Raw genomic sequence first — 27962 nt, 5'->3', positions numbered from 1 at the left:
TCCACCCCATCAGCCAGAGATGCACCCAGCCGGAGGGGTAATTCAGAGTAATGCTGCCAGACATCATAACTGAAAATACTTTATTTTACATCAATAGTAAAGTAGGGACATTGGATTATACATCCGTTGATATATAAATGATAAAAATGCAAAAGCAAAATCATCTACAGGAAACACACAAGACCAGTACACAAGGAACATCCCAGGGAAAAGATGCGTGCCAGGACCCTCCGTCATCCTAACAAGCAAACAGTAATCCCAAAGAAACCGAGCATTAGCATTTCCTTTGCAGCCATTTGTTCTGGGTTTCAACCATTATGCACACAGTATCATTTTGAATGTTCCTACTGGTACGGCAGAGGAAAAACCACCACCCACCACAGGTCATGGCCAGAATTCACTTCTGTGCAACATGAGCGTTTGTAGAAAAGGCCCCCAAAAATCCCAGGGAGAGAAATTTCATGGCCAGGTTGAGTCAAGAGCATTTCGTAAGTTCGACCAACACAGTTTACACAGGGACAGAGATATCTGGAAATCACGGGTCAGCACCAAGGGCGAAACAAGCGACGAAAGGCAGCTTCGTCTTTTACATGGCTTGTGGCTTTAGCAGTAGAAGAGAAACTAAGCGGCAGCTTCTTGCACCGCTAGTGTCTCTCTGCTGAAAATGTTTTTCAGGTTTCCTGGTTTTCCAGTTTCCATTTCTACCCTATTTCAAGGCACATGTGTAGAAACCTTTGATTGCAAGAGCCAGAAACAAGAGTTCACACCACCTCCATGACATTCAATTATTTCGGCGTACAGTGAAATAATGAGTTGTTACACTAACATTTTTCTAATCTTCAGAGAATCCTAAGGCAAGTTTAAAAACAAACAAACAAACAAAAAACCCTGAACACACGAACAAAAAAATAAAAAAACCCTAAACCAAACAACAAACCAATTACAACGGGTAGCCCCTTTGCATAGCCTGTTAGCAGACAGACACCACTATAGCTGAAGGCCCCAATTCCTCAACTTACAAAAGGCTCAGCACAAAAGTGAGGTGCTCTCTGCAGAGAGCTGGGATTTCAGTGGAGCCTCGATGGGTTTTGATGCTGATCTGCCACCTGTGAGACTGGGGCCCTGCTTCTAAGGCGCCTTTGAAAAAATTATTGTACCCCTTAGCATCTGTGTAAGAGCTAGAGCCTGACCTGCCAAAAAGGCGTAATGTTTTTATGCAACAATAAGCACAAGAGAGCAGCTCTCAAACATGAGGCTGCTTCCCTGTGCTGTGCTTGTGCTCCATGCAAGCCCACCCTCACCAGCCCCCAGCATGACTGGACCAGCGCATCTGGCCAGCAACAACTTTTAAGTGAACGAGGTGGAACACTTTCTGGAAGTGAGACTGAAAAGTCAGCTAGGTGTCTCCCTAGTAATTAACATCTCCGTGCATAGTTTGAGCAACTGCTGGCCTAAGAAGTAACGCACTGTCACCCCAGCCCCTGCAGGATCCCACCCCTGCAGCGCAAGGGTTCAGCAAAACCTTCAGTTCTCAACAACAACAAAAACCAAACCAAACCAAAAAGAAACACAAAACCGAACAAAAAAACCCCAAGCCCAAACCAACCAACCAAAAAACCAAACCAAACCAAAACCCAAAAACCACCAAAACAAAACCCAAAACAAAAAACACACCCACCAAAAAAAAAAAAAAAAAAAAAAAACAAACAGGAGGGGAGTGAAAAAAAAAGGAGGCAGTGCTGAAGATGATCCCCAATACAACGAACAGTGTCCCTGATTTCAACAGCCTTCAGCACAGGCCAAGGAAGTGCAAATTGCTGTGGTCAGAGCTGGTGGCAAAGTACTCCCCAGAAGGAATTCAGTTCTTAGTTCTGGCTGAGAGCTTTAATCACTTAAACCAGCTCCGAGGGTGTCAGCACTTGAGGCGTTCCTATAGTCACAGGAAGGAAAAGACAGGTGTCCGTACATACAGGTAGTGCCCTGGTGCACTGACAAAAAGTAGTACTCCAAAACGTGCATGTCCCTTAAAGCCTGAGAAAATTAGAAAGGAGTTTCCTGATAGAGGACATGTATTTTAACAGGCTTTAGGTGAAGACAAATCGATTAGGTGTCAGGTGTGAGCCCTGCTGCGAATATCTCAGCACCGCAGGAGATTTCACGAACAAATATGCAGAGCAAATATAATACATGGCTTATATATAATGATGCACATAAAAAGCCTACTGGTCTGAAGATAAAGGATGCCTTGAATCATATTCTATTATGCTGCACCCTAGTTTAATCTGGTATTAAATATACTGATGATGATATACAAATTACTTTTAAAAGTTATTAAAATGTTACAACAACAAAAGTAATATGTGAATTCAAGTTTTATGCATGACTTTGCAAGAAAAAAAATGTTCTTCGGAAACTTCAGACAATGTTTAAATAGCATAGTAACTTTCTACCACTGTTGACAAGTGTCAGCACATTTTAAGGCCATAATTTCATTGTGCAATTAAGTTCATTCATCTTTATTTCAGAAAAAAAACCCCAAACACCTCACCTCCGCTCTCCCCACCCCCCACAAAAAAACCCCAACAGGTTGGTGTTGTGCTGAGGCAAAAAGTCACTATTACATCCAGAAGTAAGGTTATCTGAAGCCAGTGGTTTTTCTAGATGCCATCTACGTAGCTCCCACCTTAACGCAGGGAGCGCACTGACAAATTCTGGCTAACTCTGGCTCAACTCACTCAAAGCCTCCTTTGAGACTAAAAGAAATAATGACAGTCATTGAATCCAGACTTGATTATTCAACACTTGCTCTGCACACAGAGAAGATGTTTTGTTTTGGTCACTATGAGGAAAAAAAAATAAGATATTGTCTCCATTAAAAAAAACCCACCTAATGCAAAGCGTAAACGTATACAATTTTAGCAGCATTTTACAGTCCTTCATAAAGTAAAACCAGGAATGAATTAAAAGGAATGTTTCATCCACCTCATTTAAAACATCAAAATATAATGGGCAGTAACTGCTGATGCATCACAGTTGTAATCATTAAAATCTAGGTCCAGCAAGTAACTCAACATGGGGAGCACTGCAGCAAATAGATCAGATTCAACATTTTCTGGCAAATTAAATATTTACAACTCTTATGTACAGCTTCTGGACTTACAAAACAATGGAGAGCTAGAAAGTTGTGTAAAGTCAAGTTTGGAATTTAAAAAAAATAAAAAGCACTTGTCCAAACAATTTGAAGACGCTTTGGCATGCCAAAAGAGGCCCTTATTTTTTGTTCATTGCAACTGTTATAAAACCAGCAGATATAAAGCATCAGTGAGGCCAAGTGTCCTGGGCAACATAGGCAAGGTCTCTCTTGTGTCTGTGATGTTAGCTTTTTGGCGAGCCAATAGCCACTGTGATCTTTGTATACAGAGGGTACTTGTCAGTTCTTAACACCTTGTAGGATAATGTATTTAAGCCGTCAGAGCTCATTGTCTCCCTTGTGTGAGCAATTCGGTCAAACCTGCGGAATGGGGAAGGGAAAAAAAGAACAAAGAAAGGAAAAAAAAGTTTAAACAAGCTGAACTTTGCGCCACATTTTTATAGCCTCTCGGCAGCATCTCAGAGTTTTAAGAACATGTGTATCAGTACGGGTACTGTAAACTTCCAGATTGGCCAGCCTGAGCAGTGGGCAAAGGCATCTCTATAGAGTCAAATTTTAGCCAGGAAAAAGCAGCCAGGCTTTTAAATCACACAGGTCCTTTTCCAGCTGTGCACTAGAGTACAGGTTTTACATGCCAAAGACAAGCTGGAAAGAATTGCTCAGTGCTTAATTCGCTGCGTTTAAGAAAGAAAAAAAAAAAAAGTGCGAGAGACATTGGTGCCATAAAAATCTGGGGAAAAAGGTCTGTAATAAGGAAATAAATAAACTGGCGAGTGGAAGGGGGCAGCTTACGGCTTAGGGAACAGAGGTCAGCAAGGGAGGAGATGGCCGCAGGCCTCCTGCCATCAGGCTTTGTGCAGGGCAGAGGAAAGCCAAGCAGCCGGAGCGGTGAGGGCGGGGGGCACCCCTGGAATCTGGTGCGGGGCAGAGGACACACCTTTCGGGGTTGGGTTCGTTCTTGCGGTCCCGGGAATGACGGATCATTCTGCACTTCCCAATGACAGCATCCGGACGCGATATCCCCATGCCTTTAAACACCAGCCTGTAAAAAAACAAGTACATTACACACCCGTGACAGGTGACGGATGTGGGATGCTCTGCCACACCTTCCGCAAATGACCGTTGGTTTTTGCGGTTTTGCCCCTCCCTCCCCTTTTTCTTTTGGGATGCCGCTAGCGCGTCTGCAGGCTTGCTAACACTGAAAGGGGGGAAAGCCAGTCCCTTTCCATGGAAACAAGATCCCTGCCAACACCAAGGATCTGTTAATTCACCACACCCTCACCTGCACCGCCAGCTCCGCCAGCACCTGCACGAACCTTGCCCCGGGCTGCAGACTGGAATTTGAATGGGAGGCATCTAGTTTTTAATCTATCTGGGAAGGAGCCAGAGGAGCATTCATTTTTTGTGAAGACTACAGTGCTGGTAGAAACCAAAGTGAAGGGTGGTGAAGCAGCATGGGGAGGCGGGGATGACCCGCAGTCAGAGCCACAAGGGTCCCAGCTGGGACTCGCCAGGCCAGGGGCAGCCTGTCTTTGTTTGCATGCTCTCTGCAAGGCACCCACACTTCGCGGACACCAATGCTGAAAATGTATGTGGTTTCTTCCTCTCTGCATCTCTCTTTTCATTTCTACGTAGCATCTTCTGCTCCTCAAAACATGAGTGCCCCAAAAAGGGAAGTCTACCTACCACCTCGTTCCCAATGCGCTGCAAGGTTGCTCCTTGCTTGATTTATTAAACAGAATTGCTGAACCTCAGGAAGGTACAAGCACTTTTAGGAAGACCCTCCCTGAAGCCCAGAAGAGTTTGGAAAGCCCAGAGAAAAGACCACACACTGGTTTTGCCATTGAGAAGAGTGAAGAGGGCTTCTCAAATCACAGTGACTGCCCTGGGGATGTGTAGCCATGAAGTAGCACAACCCCACATCCCCCCCACCCCAGTCTTCAGGGATGGGTGGTCCCAGACTGCCCTGTGCAAACACCTTCCTCCTCTCCTGCAGTTCTGAGCCTCGCTCAGCTTCCTTTCAGGCAGGAACCGACGGCTCTTGGTGTTATTTAAAGCTGCTCACAGCCTGGCAAGCAAAGCTTTCCTGGGAACAAAGGGATCCACCATGAGGCTGCAGACCCAGGCAAGCCTCGGGCTGCACAGGGCTAGGAGGGTCAAGGTCTTCTCCACCCCACTGGGCATCCCAAATCCCCTTCCTTCGGCCAGTGCTGGGAGACTCACAAGTGCACTGCTCCAACCCACGCGCTGGCCTGGGTGCTTGCAGGGCTGCATGGCGGCTGAACAATGTGTGTGGGGCACAGGGGTGGGACTTTTCCACCTGGACCCCCTCCCCAGCATGCTTCGGGAGCTCCAAAATGGGGTGCCAGCACCCAGCAGGAACACAATTCTGCTGAGCCAGCAGGTTGCTCATGTACCACCACCATCCCCCACCCCATGGCTGGGACGAAAAGGCACCCTGCACCCCCCAAACCAGGCGAGAGCAACAGGTCTGGGCTCATCCCCACCCTGGAGGAACCCTGGGTGCCAAGGCAGGTATTTATTTACCTGTTATAAATGTCATCATCTTCGCCACCCCAGCCCCAGTAATTGTTTGGGAACCCGTTGATCTTTCTGAACTGCTCTTTGCTCAAGGCAGACACACCTCCGAAATACTGGTTGTAAGGCAACCTGGAAGCAGGAAGAAAAGGCCATTAGAGGAGGAGAGGTACAAGCAGAGCAGCCTGCCCACCTGAAAAGGGCTTACCGCTGCCCTTCATGCCAGCCCACGGCGAGGCAGCCGCGTGCCTCCCTGCAGCAGGGAGCAACACATGTCCTGGTGCCCTGGGCTCACACCAGCCAGATGGAGCCAGGAAATTATTTTGCAACTGGCAGCAGCTGTAGACTTTCACTAAGTACAATGACCTCAAAGGACCAGCCAGTGAGATGCACATCACCTTGCCAAAGGACAGATGGGTGACATGCATGTCCTGGGAGCGGCAAGAGCTCAGCGAGGAGTTGGAGGTCCCACAGAGCCTCCTCTTTCTGCGGCTCCACCACTCGCCTCGCACAAAACCAACCAGCTCTGGCTCAAAATCGGGGACAACTCACCAGGGGATCGGGGACAGATGACATCCAGACCCACAGCACTAGGAGAGAGCCCAGGCAGGGATCACTGGGCCCTACCGCAGACCCTGTCTGTGCTTCAGCAAGCATAAGAAAACCCTGTGTCTGCATTTCTGCTCTAAGCCTCACCTAGCTGCAAGAAAAATCTGCAGCTGCTGCAGCGACGGCCCTGCTCCGAGCAGGGCTGAGGTCTGGAGCGGAGATGTGCAGGGGTCCTGCCACCAACACCACTGCTTTATCTTCAGCACTACTGGCCATCATGGGGGTCACGACTGATTTTAACTTTATAGATGAGCTTTTAAACTTCCCCTTGGGGATCTGGGATACAAAAAACAATCCCAAAACAAAAAAAAAACCCCAAACATACACAAGAAAGGAAAAGCAAGGCATATTTTTGTTTGCAGCAGCCTGCTGTACCCAAATGTATGCTGAAAGGCACTGCATTTTGTATTGGTCTCAGATACCAAGGCAGATCCCTCAGTGGCCTGAAACAGAACAGCCAAAAATATTTCATTTTGCTCTTAAAATAGCATCTGATGCAGTCTTTTTAAAGCTTCACATAATTCTCACTGCATGAGAGTGTCTCACTTTTCAGACTGGTTGGAAACACTAGCTGTCTTCCAGGTTCCAGCCTGAAACACAAGAAGGGATAGGCAGGCATCTGCAAAACGATGGGCTCTTCAGCTTTTCCTCGCCCTACATTTTGCTTTGCAGAAGCTGTGAATTTTAATAAACTGCTCAGCGCCGTTTCTCCTCCTTCCTCCCCTCCAGCCCATCCTTGCAGCCACCCGCTCCCTGCAGGGATGCACATGCCAAGACAGGCTTTTGCCAGAGACATTTTCCCATGCTTTCAGTGCTGGGTGGGGATGTGTAATGCTGCGCCTGGCTTGCTAGGCTAACAGCAATATTAGGAACAAAATGCCCCTCCAAAAGGAATCTCACCGAAATCCAAATTTATCCATGGATACAGAGAGGTGCCGTGGCTGGCTGTAACATTTGTAGGTATTCCTGTCATCCATTGGGATGAGGTCTACGTCACTAAACACAAAGCAATCATAGTCATACTCTTTCAAAGCCTCTGTGAATCCTATGTTCAGCAGTTTAGCACGGTTAAATTCTTCTTCTCCATCCTAATTAAAAAAAAAAAAGAGTTAAGTGACTTAAATTTAACAGCTGACATCAGCCGTTTCTTACCTGTCACTGTACGCCGGTGTCACCACACTGGTTGGCATGCCTGTGATGGACTGAGCTCGAGCCGGAGCACTCCCCCCACACCAAGTCTGCAGCATGTCCCCCCCAGAATGCCACCCATGGGACAGTGGCATCTGAGCCAGCCGCACAACACGGGGGCAGCCGAAATGGCTGAGGAAAGGCTGGCCCCAGCCCAGCAACTCTCTTGTGGTGGGAGGCTCCAAGAGGGCAGGTTTGACGCTGAGCGGCCCCCACGTCCCACCCCACGCACAGGCATTTTGAGATTGGATTTTGTGACAAAGTTCACAGACTGCTAGGACAGGCAGCTGGGCTTCCTGAAGCAGCGGAGACAAGCAAAGAGAGATGAGCTCCTCTGGAAGAAGGGACCCTTGCTACAGAGAGAAACCTTGGTGATGCTTCAGCTTACAGCCAGGACAATGACCACAGACCAAAACCTTTCTGTGGCCAGGACTTCAGCACCCTCTTCCTAAGCTCTGCCACAACAGGGCTGTGGAACTGCGGCATGGCCTCTGCTCAGCAGCATGTGTGAGTACACCTGATCGATTTGCAAAGCGTGACGTAGCACCCGGAGCCAAAGCTGGCCACCCTGCCGCTCGCTCCTGCTCCTGCTCCCGCGCCAAGCCCTGGCCAGCCGGGCACATGCGGCAGCAGGACGCTCCCCAGGAAAGGGCACTGCCGGTTCAGCACGTGGCAGTGACACAGCCTTGATTCCTCGATGGTGGGGGTGTGCGAGCTGCTTCCCGTAAGGGCCATGGTTCACGCTGCCGTCTGCCACGGTGCACGGCCCCTTCCTTGCTGCTGCTCTGCCAGCCGGAGCACGGTGTGACCCACCATCCCACACAGGGGCCTCGCTGGGGCTGTCACCGTGATGGGACGGACCTGAAAAGAGCTGACACAGCAGCAGGGCATGTTTGTCCCAGGGCAGGTGCAGTTAATGAAGGGACCTGCAGAGAGCAGGGCAGGAAACTCTTCTGCTCTCCTCCCCAAGCAACAAGGCGCCCAAAGAGAAATCAGTTTGGCCTCTCTCAGGCAGAGATGTTTCAAAAGCACACGTGGCTTTGAGCACAAGTATAGGCTTGCAAATTGCTTGAGAACTTTCACAAAAAGCCAACACGCTCATACCCACAAACCTAGGAATACCAGTGCTTTGAGAGTAAAGATTTCCACTCCAGGACCCAACTTTGCAGCAGCAGCTTCAAACCCAAACTCCGTGCAGGGGAACAGAGCAGGCAGAAGGGGACTCACAGGGCACCGCTGAAGGAGGCTGAAGTTTTTTGCCAGCCTGTAAACCAAGACTGCTAAATCTTTTCTACCACATCCCACCTTTCCTCCTGCAAACCCTTGGAGCAGTGTCAAGCCAAAGGACTCTCCCGCTGTGCAAGGCATTCCCCCACCCTGCAGTACCCACAATCAGCATGGGATGAGGATCAAGGATGGCTAAAATACTGTGCCCAAGGAACAGAAGCTTAAAACATCACCTTCTCCCAAATGGCTTCACCTGGTTAATAAATAATCGTTTTGGAAACTGTTTAATCCTGACCAGTTAATGGACCTGTGGCTGGAAAGCCAACACATGTTCTTGAAACAGCCACAAATATCTTTCAAATGAAGGTTTTAACATGCAAGTGTCAAACCAAGGTTTTCAAAAGCATTCATCACCTGCCTTGGGCAAAAATGACTTCACAGGGAGGAGTGAGCTTTTGTGGAGGAAGATCTGAGTAAATTCTCAGCATCCTCACCCAAAACAAAAAGGTTCACACAGTAACAAAGGTGGTGGGAAGATGATCACCATCATGCATAAGCAAGAGCAGTGAAAACTTGAGTGTAGAAAATTAAGGCAAGTCAAAGAACAAGGCTGGGGAGGGGGAGCAGCTGAGGCTGTGGGATCCGGGGGGTTTTCTTCCCCTGCAAAGGGGGCTGCCCAGCCCCAGCAGCCAAGTGCCCCTCAGGTCCCTCAGCACCAAACCCAGGCCTGGCTCCATAGTCCCAAGGGTGACTTCTCCCAGTGCTGTTGCAAAGTGCAATGTGCTCACACCACTAAGCACCTCCTGGCTCCAGCCTCGAAAGCCTGTCCTCATTTCACACCCTTTGGCTGCGCTTTTCATAATGAAATTTCAAGGCAAAGGTTACCTCACACCCATTTTGCTACCAGCAGAAGCTCAGCCATAATTAACCCACACCTTCAGGCAGCCTCTAACTCCTCTGGGTGACACGTAGGGATTAACAATGCTACCAGGAGCTGGGTTTTTAAACCTCTCGCCGAAAAACCCCAAAGCACAGAGCAGTGACCAGAACAAGACCACCACCTCACCCATCGGACACCGGCAGAGCCCGCACCAAGGCCCTACGCATGGAGAGGGACCGGACACATGGCAAACACTTCGCGTGGGCACAGCCGCCCTCCTCCCAAATGGTTACACAGCTTCACACTGGGGGTTCCAAAAGGCTTCAGGAGAAACGAAAATCACAAAAAACCAAAAAAAAACCCCAAAACCCCCAAACAAAACAACAAAAAAACCCCACGCCAAAAAAAAAAAAACCACACAAAAAAACCCCAAAACCATCTCTCCAAGCCATTTTTTTAGTAATGTTACAGTGAGCAGGTAGCTCATGCAGCAAATCTTGCAATGCTGTTATCTGTTGTGACTCCTTTGAGGACAGGAGGCTGGTTTCCTTCACAGGAGGTACGCAGAGCTTCGCAGCATGTACTGAAGCAGAAAAAGACTGACAAGAGGTTTTGCTTTTTGCAGAAAGCTCTTGTTTCTTTACCTAAGGCAATGTGGAAGCATCAGCACACTTGCAGTATGAGATTCGTATCTCTCAAAACTCAGAAACATGCTGACAGCTTCCATCTTTGACTGATCCCCAACTTTTTGAAAGAAAAAAAAATAAAGCAGAGTTGGGCAATCTCCTTTCTGTGCTGCTGTCCCTTCCAGGTCAGCACAGGGCACAGTACCAGAGGCGACCCTCGAGAGAGCAGACAAAGCAGAACTGAAGAAACCTCCAGCCCTTGCCTCTGCTTGGCAGCTCCTCATCCCAAGGAGTCTCCCTGTAATTTGCCACAAGGAAATGGTTCAGTTCGGACCTGCTTGGGCAGAGAAGCATCATCCTGAAGGGCTAGGCAGTGCACAGGGGGCTGCTCCTTTGACAATGGAGCCAAGCACTAGACGTAACCTCCACGTCTTTCCTAGGCTTTCAACCAGAAAAGATGTAGTCCGGGCACGTTTTTGCTTTTTTTTTTCTGAATTTTTTTTCCTTATGTTCTCTTGTCCTGAAACTTAATTCATGTCTAAATTCAGTGTTGGTGCTCAGCACCTCTTTCTGGTTCATGATTTTACTCCTTATGTCTCTCCCAGCATGCCCAAGTCCAACCTCATTCCCTGGTCCATGAGAGACTGGCCGAAGGGGGAAAACCTGCTGCGTTGGTCCTGTAGGATCTGACACTGACTCCTCCTCACACCTGATGATCAGCCTGAGCAAAAGAACATCCAGGTGTTTTTACTTTCCATCCCTTACCTTTGCTGAATCTGGTTTGCTTGGCCAGACCTACCAAAGGACGCTACCTTTTTTTGCTGCCAGACAGATAAAATGGAGGTTTTTGGAACTGTCACTCAAGTTAAAGGGCTTGCAAATCAGCAAGAAGCCATCTGTCTCAATTTTGTCCTGCCTCCCACATCCATGTAGGAGGCAGCTCTCTGATTCCTCCTGCAGGCAGCACAGCAGGGGACCCATGGCTGCATCGTTCTCACATGGATTCTAAACTCGCCAGGTCTCAGGGAGGTAATTGTGAGGATACATGTTTCTGGCTGGCAAGGAGAGAGCCATCACCTCCAACAGGACGTTGCTAGCTAAGTCAGGGATCCCCCAAAACAGCCTGAACCACACACACAATGTCCACGTGAATGTCCATGCTCCAGCAGACTTGAGCAGGTAGAAGGATTTCCAGGGCCATACAGAGACACCAGGAGACATTTTGCTTTTTCCCCAGAGGGTGTTTTGAGGCGTCAGCACCATTACCTCAGGCAGCAGGAGAGAGCGGACACAGAGGAAACTCTCCTCTCCCACCACAACGAGGTTAAGCAGGAGCCACGGACAATTCCCTCCTTTCCCACATACCTGAGGGTCCTGACACCCCCTGCAAAATAACATGAGTAAGTGTGATGCCCCAGCCACTCTGCACTCACACACACACACCGCTACCAGGGACACTGCAGGTAGCACCAGGGGCCAGTGGAAAACGCTTGAACAACTGCACAGTTTTCAGGGAATTTGCTAAGTCTCCCCTTCCCCAAACTTCTGTCCGTCTCTATGAGCATTTGCACAGGCTGAAATGCAGCAAGAAAACTCATTTCTAGACCTGAGCACCCCAGTGGCAGCAGCTGAAGGTGCCAGAGAGCACATGGATAATGGTGAGAGCAAGCAGAACTGAGGCAGATGCCACAAACTCACCACTGCCTCTTCATGTGATGAAGTCGAGCTTGCATGGCATCTAATGGGCACTACAGAAAGTGTGCCCAGCCACATGTCCTCTTCTCAAATTTATTTGAAAGATACTACAACTGCTACTCCATGCATCAGAATTAGGTTTTGCCGGGGGTGGGGTGCAGAGGGTGAAGCATAATATGTATTTTCCACTGGCTCCTGTTACACACTGGACATTTTGCAAACATCACTCCCCTGACTTCAGCCAGGTCCTACTCCGAGGTATTCAGGCACGCAAGAACAGCATGGTGGAGACACAATGGACTGGTGAGGGAAACACATTGCGCTGAAAGGAAGAAGTTTGACATTACCAGTGCAGCAGTAGCAGGGCTCAGCGCTCCTCTTTCTTTCTATGAGATGCAGAGCACAGAAGAGCACGTAGGCAGCGTGTAAGAACCAGATCACACAGTAATTCTCCTTGCTTCAGTGATTGCTTTGCTACAGACAGGATTAACAAGTAAAGGTAATATTTCCCCACTAGAAGGAAAAATAAAATAAAAAAAAGGAGGGCAGATGCAAAGGGAAGGACAGACAAGAAAAAGAGAAAAGCAATTGTCAAGACAGCAGAGAAATAAGATCGTTTTCCTACTGTACTTCTGGCAGAATTAATACATTTTCTGCAACTCTCTCTATTCAGTGTTCCCACTCACTCTCGAGAGATGCATCCAGTGGATTTACTACCACTGCCCACTCTGCCGCATACAGACACAGATTGTTAGAGGCATGCAGAAGGAGCATGTTTATTTTATAAATAATGTAACTTGCTAACCTACATCTGACTGCTGCATGTGTTCAGGATATATGTATCCTGTGTACTGGATGTCACTCCAACTTTGCTCAAGGGGTGTGTCTGAAAAAAACATTTGCTTCCATAACTTTTTTGAGGGTTAAGTTCAGAGCATACAGACAGCCTGACAGCCCTAGCACTGAAGGACAGGACCAGAGAGGAGGAGCCAGCAGCACAAGGCAATGCAAGCCAACATGCACCATCACAGTAGTAGCAGGAGCTCCAGCCAGGCTTTGGACACTGCCTTTACAGGCGCTGGTGCAGCTCCACATGATGGGGTCCCTTGCCTTCCTTACCCCCAAACACCACTGATGGGGAAATACCAGCCCCAGCCGCACCACCAGCTCTTCGTGATGGAGGCAGCCGGTTGCCCACAGCCGGTGCCCCTGGACTGCAGCAGGCGGCTCTCCCCGGTCCTCGGCACAGACAGATGGTGAGCTACACCTGGCCAGGAAAGCAGCAGCCTCCACCCCTGGATCGCTGCTGGAAGTCGCATCGCACCCTTGCCTCTGCGGCACGCCCAGAGAAGGGAGGCATGCTGCTCTGCCACCTGCACCTCAGTGACCGCTGGGGACTGCGGCTCAAGCAACTTTGAATCCTGCGTTCAGTTTTGGGCCACTCACTACAAGAAAGACACTGAGGTGCTGGAGCAAGTTCAGAGGAGGGCAATGAAGCTGGTGAGGGGCCTGGAGCACAAGTCTGATGAGGAGCGGCTGAGGGAGCTGGGGCTGTTTGGCCTGGAGAAAAGGAGGCTGAGGGGAGACCTTGTCGCTGTCTGCAGCTACCTGAAAGGAGCTTGTAGCGTGGAGGGGGTTGGTCTCTTCTCCCAAGTAGCAAGTGGTAGGACAAGAGGAAATGGCTTCAAGCTGCACCGGGGAGGTTCAGATTGGATATTAGAAAAAATTTCTTCACAGAAAGGGTTGTGAAGCATTGGAACAGGCTGCCCAGGGAAGTGGTGGAGTCACCATCCCTGGAGGTGCTTAAAAGACTTGTATATGAGGTTCCCAAGGACATGGTTTAGTGCCGGAGTTGGGTTACAGTTGGACTCGCTGATCGTGAGGGTCTCCTCCAATAAAAATTTTTCTATGATTCTATGATTGTACCCTTGTGGCACCAGTGCAGCCTGAAGGACAAAGGGCTGGGGCTGGCCCCGCGTTGCTGGAATGTGGCAGCACCAGCTGCTCTTTGCATTACACAAGTAGGGTCTCCTTACAGGGCTTAATTTTGGGGCACAGCATGCCAGTCTGCATGGTGCATAAATGCCTTGTGCCCTCAGCAACACGGCTGCCAGGCCGCAAGCACAGTCGGCCGCAAACGCCAGAGCATCTTGGATGCTGTGCTTGGAGCTACCGCTAATTCCCTGCAAATTACTTTTGCCCAGGTCTTTGGCACCATGGAAATACGCAAAGTAGGAGAAATATAAGTAGCAGAGCATTTGTTTTTTCTCTAGAAAAAGGTCTGCCTTTACTTTCAATTCTGTGAGGAAATTTATTGCTTGGGTGACCACTTTAAATATTCGTGATGTCTGATATGCCCAAACACATCAGCTGATCTGCAAATTTAAGGAGTTACATTTAAAGAAGCATATTATTTCATCTCAGTCTTTACAGAGCTGAGAAAACAGGATATAAATACATATCCATGAGAGAAACTGCTCTGTGAGTTTGTCCAGCCCATGGTATCTGCAGTCCATGCAAATGCCTATATATTCTATGCTTTTCCAAGTATGAACAACACCTATTCATTTAACCACCAGTATGGTATTAATTAAGACAGGCTGTTTGGAGTGAAACATGCCTTTTTTTTTCTTTAAGACAGGTCTAAGGCCATCAGATAGGAAGGAAAAAGAAAAAAAAAAACCACACAACAAAAAATCCACCTTTTTTCTTTTCTGTTCTGTTCACCTGAAGACAATCACTCACCTGCTCCACTGCCACAGCTTTGCATTCTCCATCCTGACACTTTGTGCATTCTTACTAACATGAACAGAAGTTGCTTGAGTAAGCAAGTGTGAAACCCTACGGCTTTATGGCATGCCCAATGCTAGATTAGGCATTAATGCCACCTTGTCACTTCAAAGATCTCTGTATACAATTCCTGCAGCACTTGGGAAAAAGGAACATTTGGAAAGAGAGATTAGACTGGGTTGTGCTGTTAGGGATTTTTTCCCTCCTCACCAACTGGTTTCTTTAAGCAGAAGCTCTTTAGAGTGGATCGTGCCTGACTGGAGGAGGGGATCCCAGATTTCCCATCAAAATCATCAAAGCAAAATTGCCTTATGTCTTTAGCATCTTACCTGATTGATAACATATACTCCATAATCTAGTTGCTGCCTTTGGAGAATTGGGTGTAGGTAATAAAGCCAGTACTTCAGGTGTTCCTCTCGGTTCCTGAATGGTATGATTATTGCTACTTTCTGAACTGCTATACAGTCCTTCGGAGCAAAACGACCTCCTGCTTTGACCTCTGGGTTTTTTTGTGCCACTTCTTCCAGGTTCACAGGCTGGGAAAACTCCACACGTAGCGCACCAACTGGAAGAGAGGCACAGCACAAACCGAGTTAGCACACACAATCTATTTATCTGAACAGACATCCTTTACACGCTTGGGTGTTTTTGTTTTGCTTTTTAAAAACAGAGGTTTGAATCCAAGCAAAATCCCAGCAGTGCACAGAGGTGTTGAAGGTTGGACCAGCTGTACCCAAAGCAAGGGCACAAAACCATTCAGAGCAAACCCGCAAACGCTGTGGCCTCTCGCTATCAGACCCCAACCAAGTCACTGATGCCAAACAAGTCTTGAAAATCCTCCTATTTGGGTGGCAAACCAACAGCTGTGCTCCCACTGGCACATGTGCCACAAAACCAGCCTAGAGAAGAGTGTTGCCCTCTGCACCCTCACCCACCTCGCACAGCGTGAGAGTCAAGCACTTCCAAAATAGTCCTGCTCTCCTCTCGGCATATTTACTTATGCCAAGCTTAGCCACATGCAAAGTGAACAAAACCCCCTTTCTTGCTTTTTTTCTTAGACACTTTCAGTGTTCTGTAGGCATGCCCATTATTTATTAAAAGTCTTGCATTAGAACTGCTAAAAAAATATATTTAGATTTGCATGCATGTTGGCAATTCCTGCACACAGTTTCAATAGCAGTAGGTTTTGAAACCGCCAAAATAATCTGTGCCAAAACTGCTGTGTAAAACTGAAAAGCCCCCCTGGCACCACAGAGAGGACGGCAGCTCCTGAGATGCTCAAGGCCGAGTACAGGGAGAGAGGGCAGCGACAGCCCCACGCTGATACACCGCTGACACGGGTGAGGAGACCTACTTTGCAAGATTTTGGCTCACTTGTCTGCAGGAGAGCTCTTTGCTTGCCAGGGGCTCTCTGCTCTGACACGCTGGCTCCAAAGCGGTCCCTCCCACAGAGCTGTACATGGGTCTGGGGCTAAGCACGCATCGCTGACCACAGCCCTTTTGTGGATGCCCCCTCGTAACACCCAGGCTGTCCTTTCTGCAGCATTTGCTTCCAGCTGTTCCAGCCCTGATGAACAGGCTTGCTGCAAAAACCTAACAAGTGGGGTAGCTGCCGGCAGATGGACTGCTCTTGCTGCCATGTCCTGCTCCCAGCAATGGCGAGCTGATAAACTGGGCTTTGCATGCACGCTCAGCTCCCAGTAAAACATCTGCAGTGGGTGTGGATGCATGAGCAGAAGGTCTTTGCCATAAACACTAGGCTGGTCTTTGCCATAAACACTCCTCAAAGATTTGGCTGCTGTGCCCTCCCTCTCTCCTCCACCTGAATGTGAACGCGTGTGTGCATGCACGCACTCGCATCTGTGTCTTAGAGCCACTGTCTCCTCTTCACATTTGTTGAAGAGGCCTCCAGGTCCCTCCGAGGGCACACACAGTGCACACATGCCAGTGGTGTGTACACTGCACTTATGTAGCCCCTTGAGAACGGGGTATAGTGATTTTTAGAGCTCTAAAAAGTGGCCGTCACAATCAACCTTGTGCATATCCAACTAAAAAAAGCAGAAATAATGCTCCAGGCTCACAGCTCATTCCCTGGTTGTTTATCTAGAAAAAGCTACTGGAACAGGCTCCTCAGGGAGGTGTCACGGCTCCAAGTCTGACGGTATTCAAGAAGAGACTGCACAACGCCCTCAGACACATGGTGTGAACTGTGGGGTTGTCATATGCAGGCACAGGAGTTGGACTCGATGATCCTTGTGGGTCCCCTTCCAAATCAGGACATTCTGTGATTCTATGACTTCAGTTTTGCTAGTCTACAAACCTGTGCTCACTCAGGCTGGAGATGGCAAGAAGAAGACAGGCCAAACAGGTAGAGGTGCTCAGTGCACCCGCAGAGGCAGCGAGGAAGCTTTGCTGCCTGATTCACTGCCTGCACAGCAGAAGCAAGACCGTGCAGAAACCGGCACCACGGGCAGGATGCAAAGGGATCTCCCGTTCTCTGCGTTTCGCAAAGGTTAATTAGGCAAGCTTGCATGTTTCCCTCTCACACAGGGAGAAGCAGCCACTTCTCTGGGCTCAGGCACTACTGGGATCACTCTGCCCATGCTCTCAGCACTCCCACGGTTCCCAGCTGCATCCCCAATCTGCCTGCCCGGCTGCCCCACGGCACGATGCCTGCCCTGTGGCTGCACGGCTGCGGACGAAGCCTTTCTGGTCGGAAAGCGGCGTGCAGGGAGAGCTGGAAGGGCGCTCTGCAGCGGGAGGAAGAGGCAAGAATGGGAGGAACTGGGGCAGGAAGGAACACGCAGCAGCAGCACAACCGGGACCAGGGCTCAGCGGAGGGCAGGATTGGGGGCCAGGCACCACCACACCCATATCGGGACAGGCGGGGTGCAGGTGCCAGAGCAGCGAGGCCAGCGGGGGCAGGAGGGGCAGACAGTGCATAGTTTCCTCCAAACTTGGTTGTTGCTTCATCCCACACCATGGTGGAGAGCACTATGCCAGAACAACCTCTGGCCTCGACCCACCTCCATGCCTGCATCCCCCTGCCCGCCCCTCTGCCCCGCAGCATCACCTCCGTTAAGAGACCAGCACTCAGGACGACGCCACACTTCTGTGCATTTAAAACAGCAAAAGGCACTGTGCTGGGCATGCTTCACCTAACCGGTCATGGCCAGCAAACAGGATTACGCTGGGCATCTGTGCCCAGGGAGGTTAATTCCCCTGCCTTGCCCGCACCCCGCGGCCAGCAGCAGGACCAACCTGCCGGAGGCTGCAGGAAGCAGCGGGCGGAAGCAGCACATCCCGGCCAGCCCCGCCGCTTCCAGGCGCCAGGCGGCTGCGTCCCTGAGCAAGACCCTTCCTGACGGGCTCCCAGTCACTGCGCTCCCAGCTCCCAGTTGCCACCTGCTCAGCTGCCGGTTGCTGCTCCCAAGAAACAACTACGAGCCCCATCAGCCCAGGGGATGCTTTCTGGTTTAGCAAACAAAGGGTCTTTTAATGTCTCACGCTCACTGGCACAGAGTAAGGGGCGAGGAAACTAAAATTTGTCATTTAGGTGAATTTACAGGTGAAATCTCCTGCTGGTGGCTTGTGAGCAGGAGCTGTACAAGGAAAGCCACAAGTGTCCGGACACTGCAAGTAAGGCTTTTTGCAGGTTGGTACCCACCAGCCCCACAGACCAAATGCGGACCTCTCATCCCACCAGCATTTGCTCATTTGCTTTCAGGAGGCTGGAACATTAGCAAGGAAAAGATGGGAGAGAAGAAGACATTCATGACAAAAAAACAGCTATGGAAGCCAGAGATTTAACAGTTTCAGAGTCTGGAAGGACACTGGTGAGAAATTATCTATACTGCTCCAACCCTCCAGTTAATCAAATCAGTTTTAAAGGCAGCACACCTTGTAAGTGCTGCCCCGAGGGATGCAGCCAACACGCAGGTCAGTGAGAAGACCCAAGGCACTGGCACTGCACACATACAGCAAGGCAGCTGCTTCTGAGACAAGCTTGATGCAAGTCACCTAATTAATACACTCGCTGGAGTCAGTAAGAATATGAAAATGCAAAAAACCTGAATAGGCTGTTTTCAACTACAGAACAGCTAAAACAAACTAGACTTTGTAAAGCCATCTGGCTGACAAAAAGCAACAGCAACATATCACCTGCTGCAAATCGACGCTTTTAGTTCTCTTCCCAAGCAGGACAAGACTTGAGCCAATTCTGCAAACACAGGCTTTCCAATCAGCGACCAGAATCACAGTTCCAGTTGCTAATTTTAAATCATTTTGATTGAAATGTGACTACCTGGATAGCCAGCAGCCCCAAGGCTGTTGTCTCCCAAGGATGCTGACTCAGGACATGATCTGCCAACACCAAGAAGTTTGCTGCCAGTGTTGTCCCACCAGCCAAAACTGTATCCCTGTCTGTGTTCACTAGGTAAACTTTCCAGCCTGATTCACTTCATCTCAACCTTTTCTATTTCTGCCTAAGGTGACTGCCTGACGTAGGAGCCACTGTATATTGAGCCCCTGCTAAAAACAGACAGGCATGACAGAGCTATGTGGACTCACAACTCTGGTCACACACACTGCCTGGGATTTATAGGCAGACAGTTTTTGGAGTCAGAGTTATAAAATTCCAAAAGAGCAGCTTCACAAGCCTCCAACATACATTTTTAGCAAAAGGAAACCTTGAAAACATGAATAAGCAACTGCCAGTAGCTTGCAAAAGACACAAAAGCACAGCATCATATCCAAACACTTTAGAGACTGTGAAAGGAGGTTTTAGGTGGCAGTGGTATGGTAAGAGAGCGACATGCACACATAAAAGCCAACCCCCTCCCACCCCCCATCTCTGACACTCAGCAGCATTTCTGCTGAGCGGGACGGTGCGGAGGAAAGGCGTTGTGCAGGCACGGGTGCCGGTCGCAGTGCACACAAACAGGAAGCAGCTTCCCACATGAAGCAAAAGGTGAGGCTTGAAAAACCCAGAGCCAGCACAGCGCTCAAACCTCAGGAACCTGGCCCACAGCCCCAGTCATCTTCTTGTCCCCGACATCCAAATGGCCACGCTTGCCACAACAGCTAAACCTTTTTGGCTCATCCTGCTGACTCAAACGAGAGGACCCTCACACAAAAAGTCCAGACTCCGCTCAGCCTGGTGTCATAATAAATCTAGAAGCTGTCCCAGCCTCCCTGGACCACAGATACTAGAAGTGTTGGGAAAACTCACGCGGCAATGCCCCGCAGAGCCAGAATTGTTCCCTTGCATGCCAAGGGGGGCTGCGAATGGGATGGTGACCTGCTCCATCCAAGGAGGTGGTGATGGGTGACACCCCATGGGGCAGCAGCCACACAGGGCAGCCCCGGGGAGGTTCAGATTGGGGCCAAGAGCAGAACCCCTTCCCCAGGAGGGCAGTGCAGCCCCAGCAGCAGGAGATGGGAAGGAGGGCAGCGGGGCTCATGGCCAGGTTTGCAGAGGTGATCCGGCAGACTGAATCGCCCTCCCAAGCACTTCACTGGGACAAACGGCAAAATTCACCTGTGTGCTCCAAGCCAGGAGCGAATGTCAAATATTTAATTTAGTTAGAATGAAAGCAAAAGTGTGTGGCACGGAGGTTGGAAAAAATCTCTCCCCAAACAGAGCAGAAAAGAACATTTCCATTACCCTGGCCGAGAGCCGGGTGCTGCTCTGTGGCTGCTGAGCCACGTGCACATCTGCACTGCCATGCTCAGATGAACCTCATATGAAAGGGAAGCTGGAAAAGAGAAGCAGAACTCGCAGAAAGAGAAAACAAAACCAAAACAAAACAAAATAAAAAACCCCAAAAAACCAAAAAAAACCCAGCCCACTCAACCACCCTTTCTTTGCAGGGGCCCAGCAGAAAAGGGAAGGGCCCACCAGCCACACCAAGTCTACCCTGGCTGCAAAAAACAAAACCAGCTCCACCGTGGAAAATGCAGGGGCAAGTCCCTGCACCCCAGGCTGTGGAGTAGGGGTCTCTCCAGCCCCCAGACCCACGTGACAGCTCCAGGGCAGGCAGGTAGCTGCATCCCACAGCTCAGCAAAGAACGCGTTTCCTATTAAAATCAGCTAAACTTCAGAGCTGCGCCCACGCAGGCAGCACCAGCCCGGCTGGAACCGGGGTTCAGCCCTGTGGTGCGGGGACGGGATCAGTGGAAGGGACAGCTCCAGCGCCCCTCACCTAAACACATCCCCTGAGCAGCCTCCTGGCCTGGCCTGCAACCCACTAGCCAAAATAGCCATGGGGACATCTCTGTCACCTATAAATTGGCTGGCAGCTGCTGCCCCTTGCTGCCTGCAGCTCTCACTCCCTCTTGAATGTTTAAAACAACAACAACAAAAAGCCATCCTTGGGTATGGCTAGAAATATCCCAGTGAGAAAAAAAAATCCTTCCCCTTCCCAAGGACTGGGATACGTTTTCTTTGGCTGGTCTACACTTGGAAAGTTGCATCCCCTTACAGATGTCAGCTATACCAACTCAAGGCTTGAGCCTGCTACACCAGCACATGCCCGGTCTTGGGCAGGCTCACGCAGCATCTGGCATCTGCAACTGTGGACCCCAAAGGGAAACAGGCTGAAAAAAATGAGGATGCATCACACACTGGCAACGCTGAGCCTGCAGGACGACAAGTTTGCATGATTAACTGAGTGACTACAGACTGAGAAAAAAATGTCTTACTCCTGCCCCAAACACTGCCTATTCTAATAAAAGGTCTCAGACTAGCACATGGCATCTTTAAAAAAAAAATAAAAAAGATCGTCGCTTCCACAAGAAGGTACTTTTTGGAGAGAAGCAAAGTCCTCATCGGTGGCTCAAATCCAGCACACGCTCACTGAAGCGGCTTTGAACCATCTGCCTTTGAGCCAGGCAATCTGCACGCGATTAGCCCTGCTCGCTGCCGCCGCAAAATTAAATTCCAAGCCCTCAAACAGCAAACTCAAAACAAACAAACAGAGAGGCCCGGATCAGAAAAAAAAGCTGAGCTGCCCCCCGCCGGGAACCCCCCGCCCCGCCGCGGGATGGGATGGGCAGACAGGAGCTCTCCCTGGCTGAGTGGCATCCCAGGGACACGGCTTTGCCAGGGGCAGCCCCAAATCACAAGGCGGCCCCCAGGTCCCCTGCCCCATCCTATCCCGCCGGTGGCGGCTGCACCTGGATCCCAGTGCTGCCCCGGGGCTGGGGTGCACTCCCTCATTAGCAGTGGGTGCCAGGTGGGGCAGAGGTGCCTCTGTCTGGCCAAAAGTCAGCCAGGGCTTGTGCACTCCCAAAAGCAGGGTGTGCTACCAGTGGCAGAGAGTGCGGGAGGTGAGGACAGGAGCAGGGCATTGCGTGCCTGGGAAAAAGGCTACTGAAGACCCGCTGCCCCTGAGCGCCCAGATTTGCAGAAACCCATCCCGTGAAGTCTTCACAGGGTCGTTGTCAGCTTCAGTAAGACATGGCTGCAGGTAAGTGCCGTCGAAGCGAGTCCAGTGACACCCCAGCCTGGGGACTGGTGGTAGGGGAGGTGACACAAGCAGCCCTCTTTCAGAGAAACATCTGCAGGGGCCTGGGGACTGCCCCGAGCTCCTGCAGCTCAGCTGCAGCCAGAAGGCAGCTGGAAAGACTTTTTGCCATGACCCAGCATTGTCAGCGGCCACGGCCACCTCTTGCCCATCTGGAGGACCGAATCTATGCCTTGCTCACCAAGCACCTCTCCTCGCGGGCAGGAGATCTAGGCAGAGATTTGCACAAAGGAAACACTGTCCTGGTGGGGACGTGCTGAGCAGGAAGACTTTTTCCAGCCCAGAGACACAGGGGCAAGCTGGACACTGACTCTACTCTGTCCACATCCCAGAAAAGCCCCAGGTCCTCGGCCCCACCACTGCAGCACTGCTGTGGACTGGACTACTCTATCCCCAAAACCTCTATAACCAAAACCCCTCCTGCCCCATGGAGAAGGGTGCACAGGACAGAGGGAGGGGAGCTGTAGCTGCAGGATACTGGCTGGAGAGGACGGTCCACAAGCTAGGAGATGAGCTGAGTGGTGGAGCCCAGCAGCCCGATGCCTTGGGCTTGCTCATGAGGCCACCAGACCCAGAGCACCTCCTGGCTGAGGACCACGCACCCCCAGCACACTGCCCCTTGGGGTGGGAGGGGGACCTCAACACAGTGACAGCGTCCTCCATCTGCTGAGTGAAGTCAGAGTAAGGAGCTCCGCACCAGAGGAGGAATGTTGAGAGCTCAACTGAATTCCGCATCCAAGTGCGGTTCGGGAAGCTGCAAGCGTCCGCCTCTTTCCAAACACAAACTTGGCCCAGTTTCCAAAGAAATTAGCTGTTGCCTCAGATCAACGCTGGCAGAGAAACAAGCACGTTATAAAACACTAGAAGCACGAGACGGAAAACTCTCCTTTTCTCCCCAGCACATCCCATCTGTTGTGCCGTGTTCCCAAAACAGCTGCTTTACAGGAAGGCGCAGTACCTTTCCGAGTTAGACTGCAAACCCAATTAATAGTCCTTGACCTTCATTTTGACCAGATAAGAGGATGCTAAGGACGCTGTCACCACAAAGGCTGCTCCCTGCCCGCCGAGACAGCCTGCGCTTCAGAGGTACGACGTGCTCCCGACCACACGGGTAGCAGCAGGGCTGTCGGCAGCGTTGCCAGAATCGCGCGTCTGCTCCCTGCCAAACTTCTTAAACGTATTCTTTGGAGAAGTTTAACAGTTTCTCAAACTCTCTTTTGAGGCCAAGGAAGCTTAACTTTTTGAGCAAACTGCTCCACGTGTTAGCTCCCCCTCCCCCAGCCCTCTCCATGCTCTTCTCTTTGAGTTTCTGTTTTACTTTTTCGAAAGAAGGCAGTGGAGGGACACAGCACAATTCAGATTGCAGACATGAGCAAAGTAATGCCTGTAGCACCCAGCCTGGGAGGGAGCAGAGATAGTGGCTGTATTGGAAAGGTTAAAAAAAAAAAAAAAAAGCAGAAAATAAAAAAACTTCTGTAATACAGGCAGTAAACATCACCACCGCTTTGACAGGCAACCTCCGTCTCCTCCAAACAAACCTCAAAGCATCAGAACATTCTCATCACACATCTCCAGCATCTACGACTGCTTGCACTGACTACACAGGCATGAGAAGTGGTGCATCGCAGTGAAAGCCCGTGCCACAGGTCCTTCCCCTGCAACTGACAGACGGATGCTCATCCACAGGCTGCCCAAAGGAGCTTCTTTCTCTCAATCCTCAGGGTTTCTTTAGGGTTCAGGGTTGTCAGTTTTCTAAGCTTAAATCCGAGGGTGAAAAGCTATTGAGCCAGACACCTGACTGCAACATGTTTAGCACACCAGGGTCGTCTTTGCCTTGAGATGCTCACAGGCCTGAGGGTAACAATACATCTCTTCAGTCTGCCATTCCTTACCAGCCACACCTGGCATCTAAACAGGGATCAAAAATGGGAAAGGACACAGCTGTATTCTAAAATAACCTCCATAAACAACACGTGCACTTGATCAGGCAGGACTTGAAAGATGACATCCCTGAAATACAGATAAGCCTGTCCATGAGATTCTGCTTTGCAGACTTCTGGCACCAAAAGATAAGAGCTGCTTTAAGACAAGCTCTTTTGGAGAGGAATCTCCCTAGCGAAGAATGTGCCCTCTTCTGTACTCCCTCCTAAAAACACAGGCACATAACTACTCCATCACCAAAACACAAAGACCTCATGGAAAATGTAGAAAAAAAAGCACTATACTGTTTTGAAAGCACTTAGGCCAACATATATACTACTTCTGTAGAGCAACTTTTAACTTTTTTTTTTTTTTTTTTAAACAATACTATTCTACAGCTCTTAAAGAACATAACAGTTTGGGGAACGGACACCTGCAGGATAGATCTGTTTTTACTTGCTTTTGGGCTTCTAGGAGGCTGGAATTTCACTGCAGTAAGAGCAGGCACTGCTTCTCAGTACCCCATTTAAGATACTCATTGGCACACAGCTCTCAACTGGAGCATGAATCCAAAATGCTTATACTACCTGGTATTAGAGAATTTCATAGCTGTTAAGGACTTTTAATTCAAAGTTGAATTATGGTATTATTTCCCCAGCACCAATTTATGCTTTTAAATTATAAATAAAGGCAAATGAACCATAGAAGTATTTCAAATTTGGCCGCTTCTTGTAGAGATTAAACCTCCTTCAGTTAATCCACTTGCTGCAGATCCAGACAGCAGGGACTGTAAACTACTCTCTCTAAACAGTGCCAGAAAGAAACCTCTGGGCCTCTGAAACAAGTACCTGGCTATGTGACCGTTCAAAAAGCCCAAGCAGCTCAGTCACACATATCCTGCATGATTCGTCACATGCTTCCCCACAGCGCGGGGAGGACGGGAGCAGAAAATTAAAAAAAAAAAAAAGAAAGAGAAATGTGTTTCGAGAAATTTAGGTTTACGCTAAGGGAATAGGGCAGTTGGAGCTGCTTGTTCCCAGCAAAAGAACTTCTCCATGGCTTTGGGAAGGTGGGAATCTCAGGAAGGTCATTGCTGGTGCCTGCTTGTTACGTGCATACTGATAGGAGCTTTGTGCACAACAAGAAGAGGGTTTTTTTAATTGTGGGTGAGTGAATTAAGTGTTAGAAATGCCTGCAGAGCGTACACCTCTCCATCCCCCACTCTAGCCTTAGAGATACATGAGATCTTGATCAGGGCAGACTCAGCTCTGACTAGCATCTGAGGCACAACACGATTGTTTTACAAATGCTGCTTGCTACCAAAGCCTGAAAAAAAAAAAAGGCAGAAAAAAAAAAATACCCATCAGGTTTCTTACCTACATGCTGGCTACAAACCTTGAAGCCGTGACAGTGCCAGCCTGCATCTGAGTGCACCACCATACAAGTACTGAAGGTAACACAGCTAGAAACCATTTGCGTACTGCGTTGTAAAGAGCTACTTTCTACACAGCCCCATAGCTCTCTGAACATAGGTAATCACTTCCAATAGCCTCGTTTGGCCTTTGGTGGATTCTGCAAATTGCACTGAAGATGTTACGAAGACAGTATAAAATATTTTAACTGATCCTTCAGCATCCAACTCTGATAACACTTTGAATCTTGGGGACACTCAGAGCATTTCTCTAAATTCCAGGCATTTCAAAAGCACATGACTCACTCCTGAGAGGATCAGGGTAAGTGGAGACCATTTAAAGCAAAGCAATGTTCATAAAGGGCTCCCACATCCAGTCCATGAGGACAGGCATGCACAGCCACTTTCAACTTAAAGTGATATAGGGGAAAAAAAAAGTGAAAGATATGAATCAAAATAAACAACAAAAAAACGCAGCACAGTTCCTTTTAGCGACCTCAAAACCACCTTCCTAAAATAACAAACCGGTCATTTGTTATTCAGATGCATTGATCCATAAACAGCTGACCAGTGAACACCAAGGGAAACTATGAATTTGTGTCGGTTTTGTAAATTGAAAACCACAGGTAGCTTCTCGGAAGTCTCTTCCTCCACTGTGATCTCTGGTAATCACAGAATCACAGAATGTGAGGGACTGGAAGGGACCTCAAAAGATCATCTAGTCCAATCACCCCGTCGGAGCAGGAACACCCAGGTGAGGTTACACAGGAAGGTGTCCAGGTGGGTTTTGAATGTCTCCAGAGAAGGAGACTCCACAACCTCCCTGGGCAGCCTGTTCCAGTGTTCTGTCACCCTCACTGAGAAAAAGTTTCTTCTCAAATTTAAGTGGAACCTCTTGTGTTCCAGTCTGAACCCATAAATAAAGGTGTCTGTGCTAAAGTGGCACGCTGATAGACAGAAATCATTCCCAGGCTCCATGCCCTGAAGAGCTTGTGGCCAGGTCACTATCAACTGGGATACTGGCTGGTCACAGTAATGACTCTACTTACACCACAGGAGGGTCTATTCAAGGAGCAGCAGCTACAAACAGCAAGGTGGGTGAGAGCCTTGTAAGGGAAGGAAAAAAGCTGAAATTCACCTCGTCCCCACCTCTGCCTTGTGACAAAGCTGGTGGATCAAAACAGCTACAGGTGATCGGTTTAAAAATTAGACCACTAGCAGGCTGCAAACCCACAAGGAGCCTGACAGCCTGGGAAAGGCCTGTGGGGTGCACAACTCCAGTGCAGATAAAACACACTCCAGGCTGCCACGTATCAGGCAGGATGCAGCATCACAGGACCAAATACGTGGGAAGTGCCGTTGGGATGCATAACAACTGTATTCATGACCCTGCCTCACAGCGCTTTGTAAATCTATGCCGCTCATCGAGCAGGTCCGCGCACACACAAGACTGCGAAAGCCTGCACAGCCCGTCTGATCCTTCCTGTGAGATTGCGCAAGGGGAGTATTTTGGGTAGGGTTCCCAGAGGAAATTACCCAACGTCCCCGACAACCAGAAAGAAACCCAGCCGGGCGGGCAGGGAGCGCTCCCCTAAAGCGCCGGGGCTCTGCTCGCTGCCGCCTTCCTTGCGAGAGCATCCGCGCCTCGCTCCCCGCAAACACCGGCTCCCCGGGGATTCTCCCACAATCCCTCTCCGCCGGGCGCTGCGAGGCTGCGGCGGCGACACGCGTGGGCAGCCGCGCCGCTGTCACACCCGCACCCGCCCCGCGGGGACCGACACCCACGAGGGACACCGGGACCCCACGCGAGGCGCCGGGACGCGGCGGTCGCCCGTGATGGCCGCGCCCCCCCGTGGTCCCCGCGGGGCGGGCGACAGGAGGGGAGGAAGCGGAGCCCCCCTACCCCGCCAAACCCCAGCGGGGCGGCACTCACCGAGCAGCGGGGACGGCTCGGGGCAGAGGCCCGGCGGCCGGGCGGCGGGAGACAACGAGAGGTTGGAGGGCGGCGGGCGGCGCGGCGGGGGCTCGGGGCTGCCCGGCCGCCCCAAGGCGTTGCCCGCCAGGTAGTAGAGCAGCGTGGCCGAGAGGTGGAGGGCGCAGAAGGCGACGAGGAAGCGGCAGGCCCGCTGCAGCGAGGTACCGGGCAGCGACGACTCCTTCATGCCGCTGCGCTGGCGGGGAGCGCCGCCCGCCCCGCGCCGCGCCGCCGACGGGGGACGGGGACGGGGCGGGGGCGGCGGCGGCTCCGCCCGCCGGGGGGCGGTGTCGCGCCCCGCGCCCCGCCCGCAGCCTCCCGCCGCCCGCCAGCGGCGGAACCCTCCCCGCCATCCCCCCCGGCATCCCGCCCGCCATCCCCCCGGGCATCCCGCCCGCCATCCCGCCCGCCATCCCCCCGGCATCC

General features: G+C 50.4%; 1 protein-coding gene across 1 annotated transcript; it reads right to left on the bottom strand.

Annotated features, from left to right (window-relative positions):
• Nucleotides 1-63: 63 nt before the first annotated feature.
• Nucleotides 64-27889, bottom strand: B4GALT1 (beta-1,4-galactosyltransferase 1). The gene is given in 7 exon segments (XM_065657306.1): nucleotides 64-3511; nucleotides 4089-4193; nucleotides 5699-5821; nucleotides 7199-7386; nucleotides 15034-15269; nucleotides 27495-27834; nucleotides 27836-27889. Coding segments are annotated over 7 exon segments (1182 nt in total). The 3' UTR covers nucleotides 64-3375.
• Nucleotides 27890-27962: the final 73 nt, after the last annotated feature.

Source organism: Caloenas nicobarica, chromosome Z, assembly GCF_036013445.1.
Source record: "Caloenas nicobarica isolate bCalNic1 chromosome Z, bCalNic1.hap1, whole genome shotgun sequence".
NCBI classification, from domain to species: Eukaryota; Metazoa; Chordata; class Aves; order Columbiformes; family Columbidae; genus Caloenas; species Caloenas nicobarica.
Note: the sequence above shows the minus strand (reverse complement) of the source record. Positions and strands in the feature narration are given on the sequence as shown.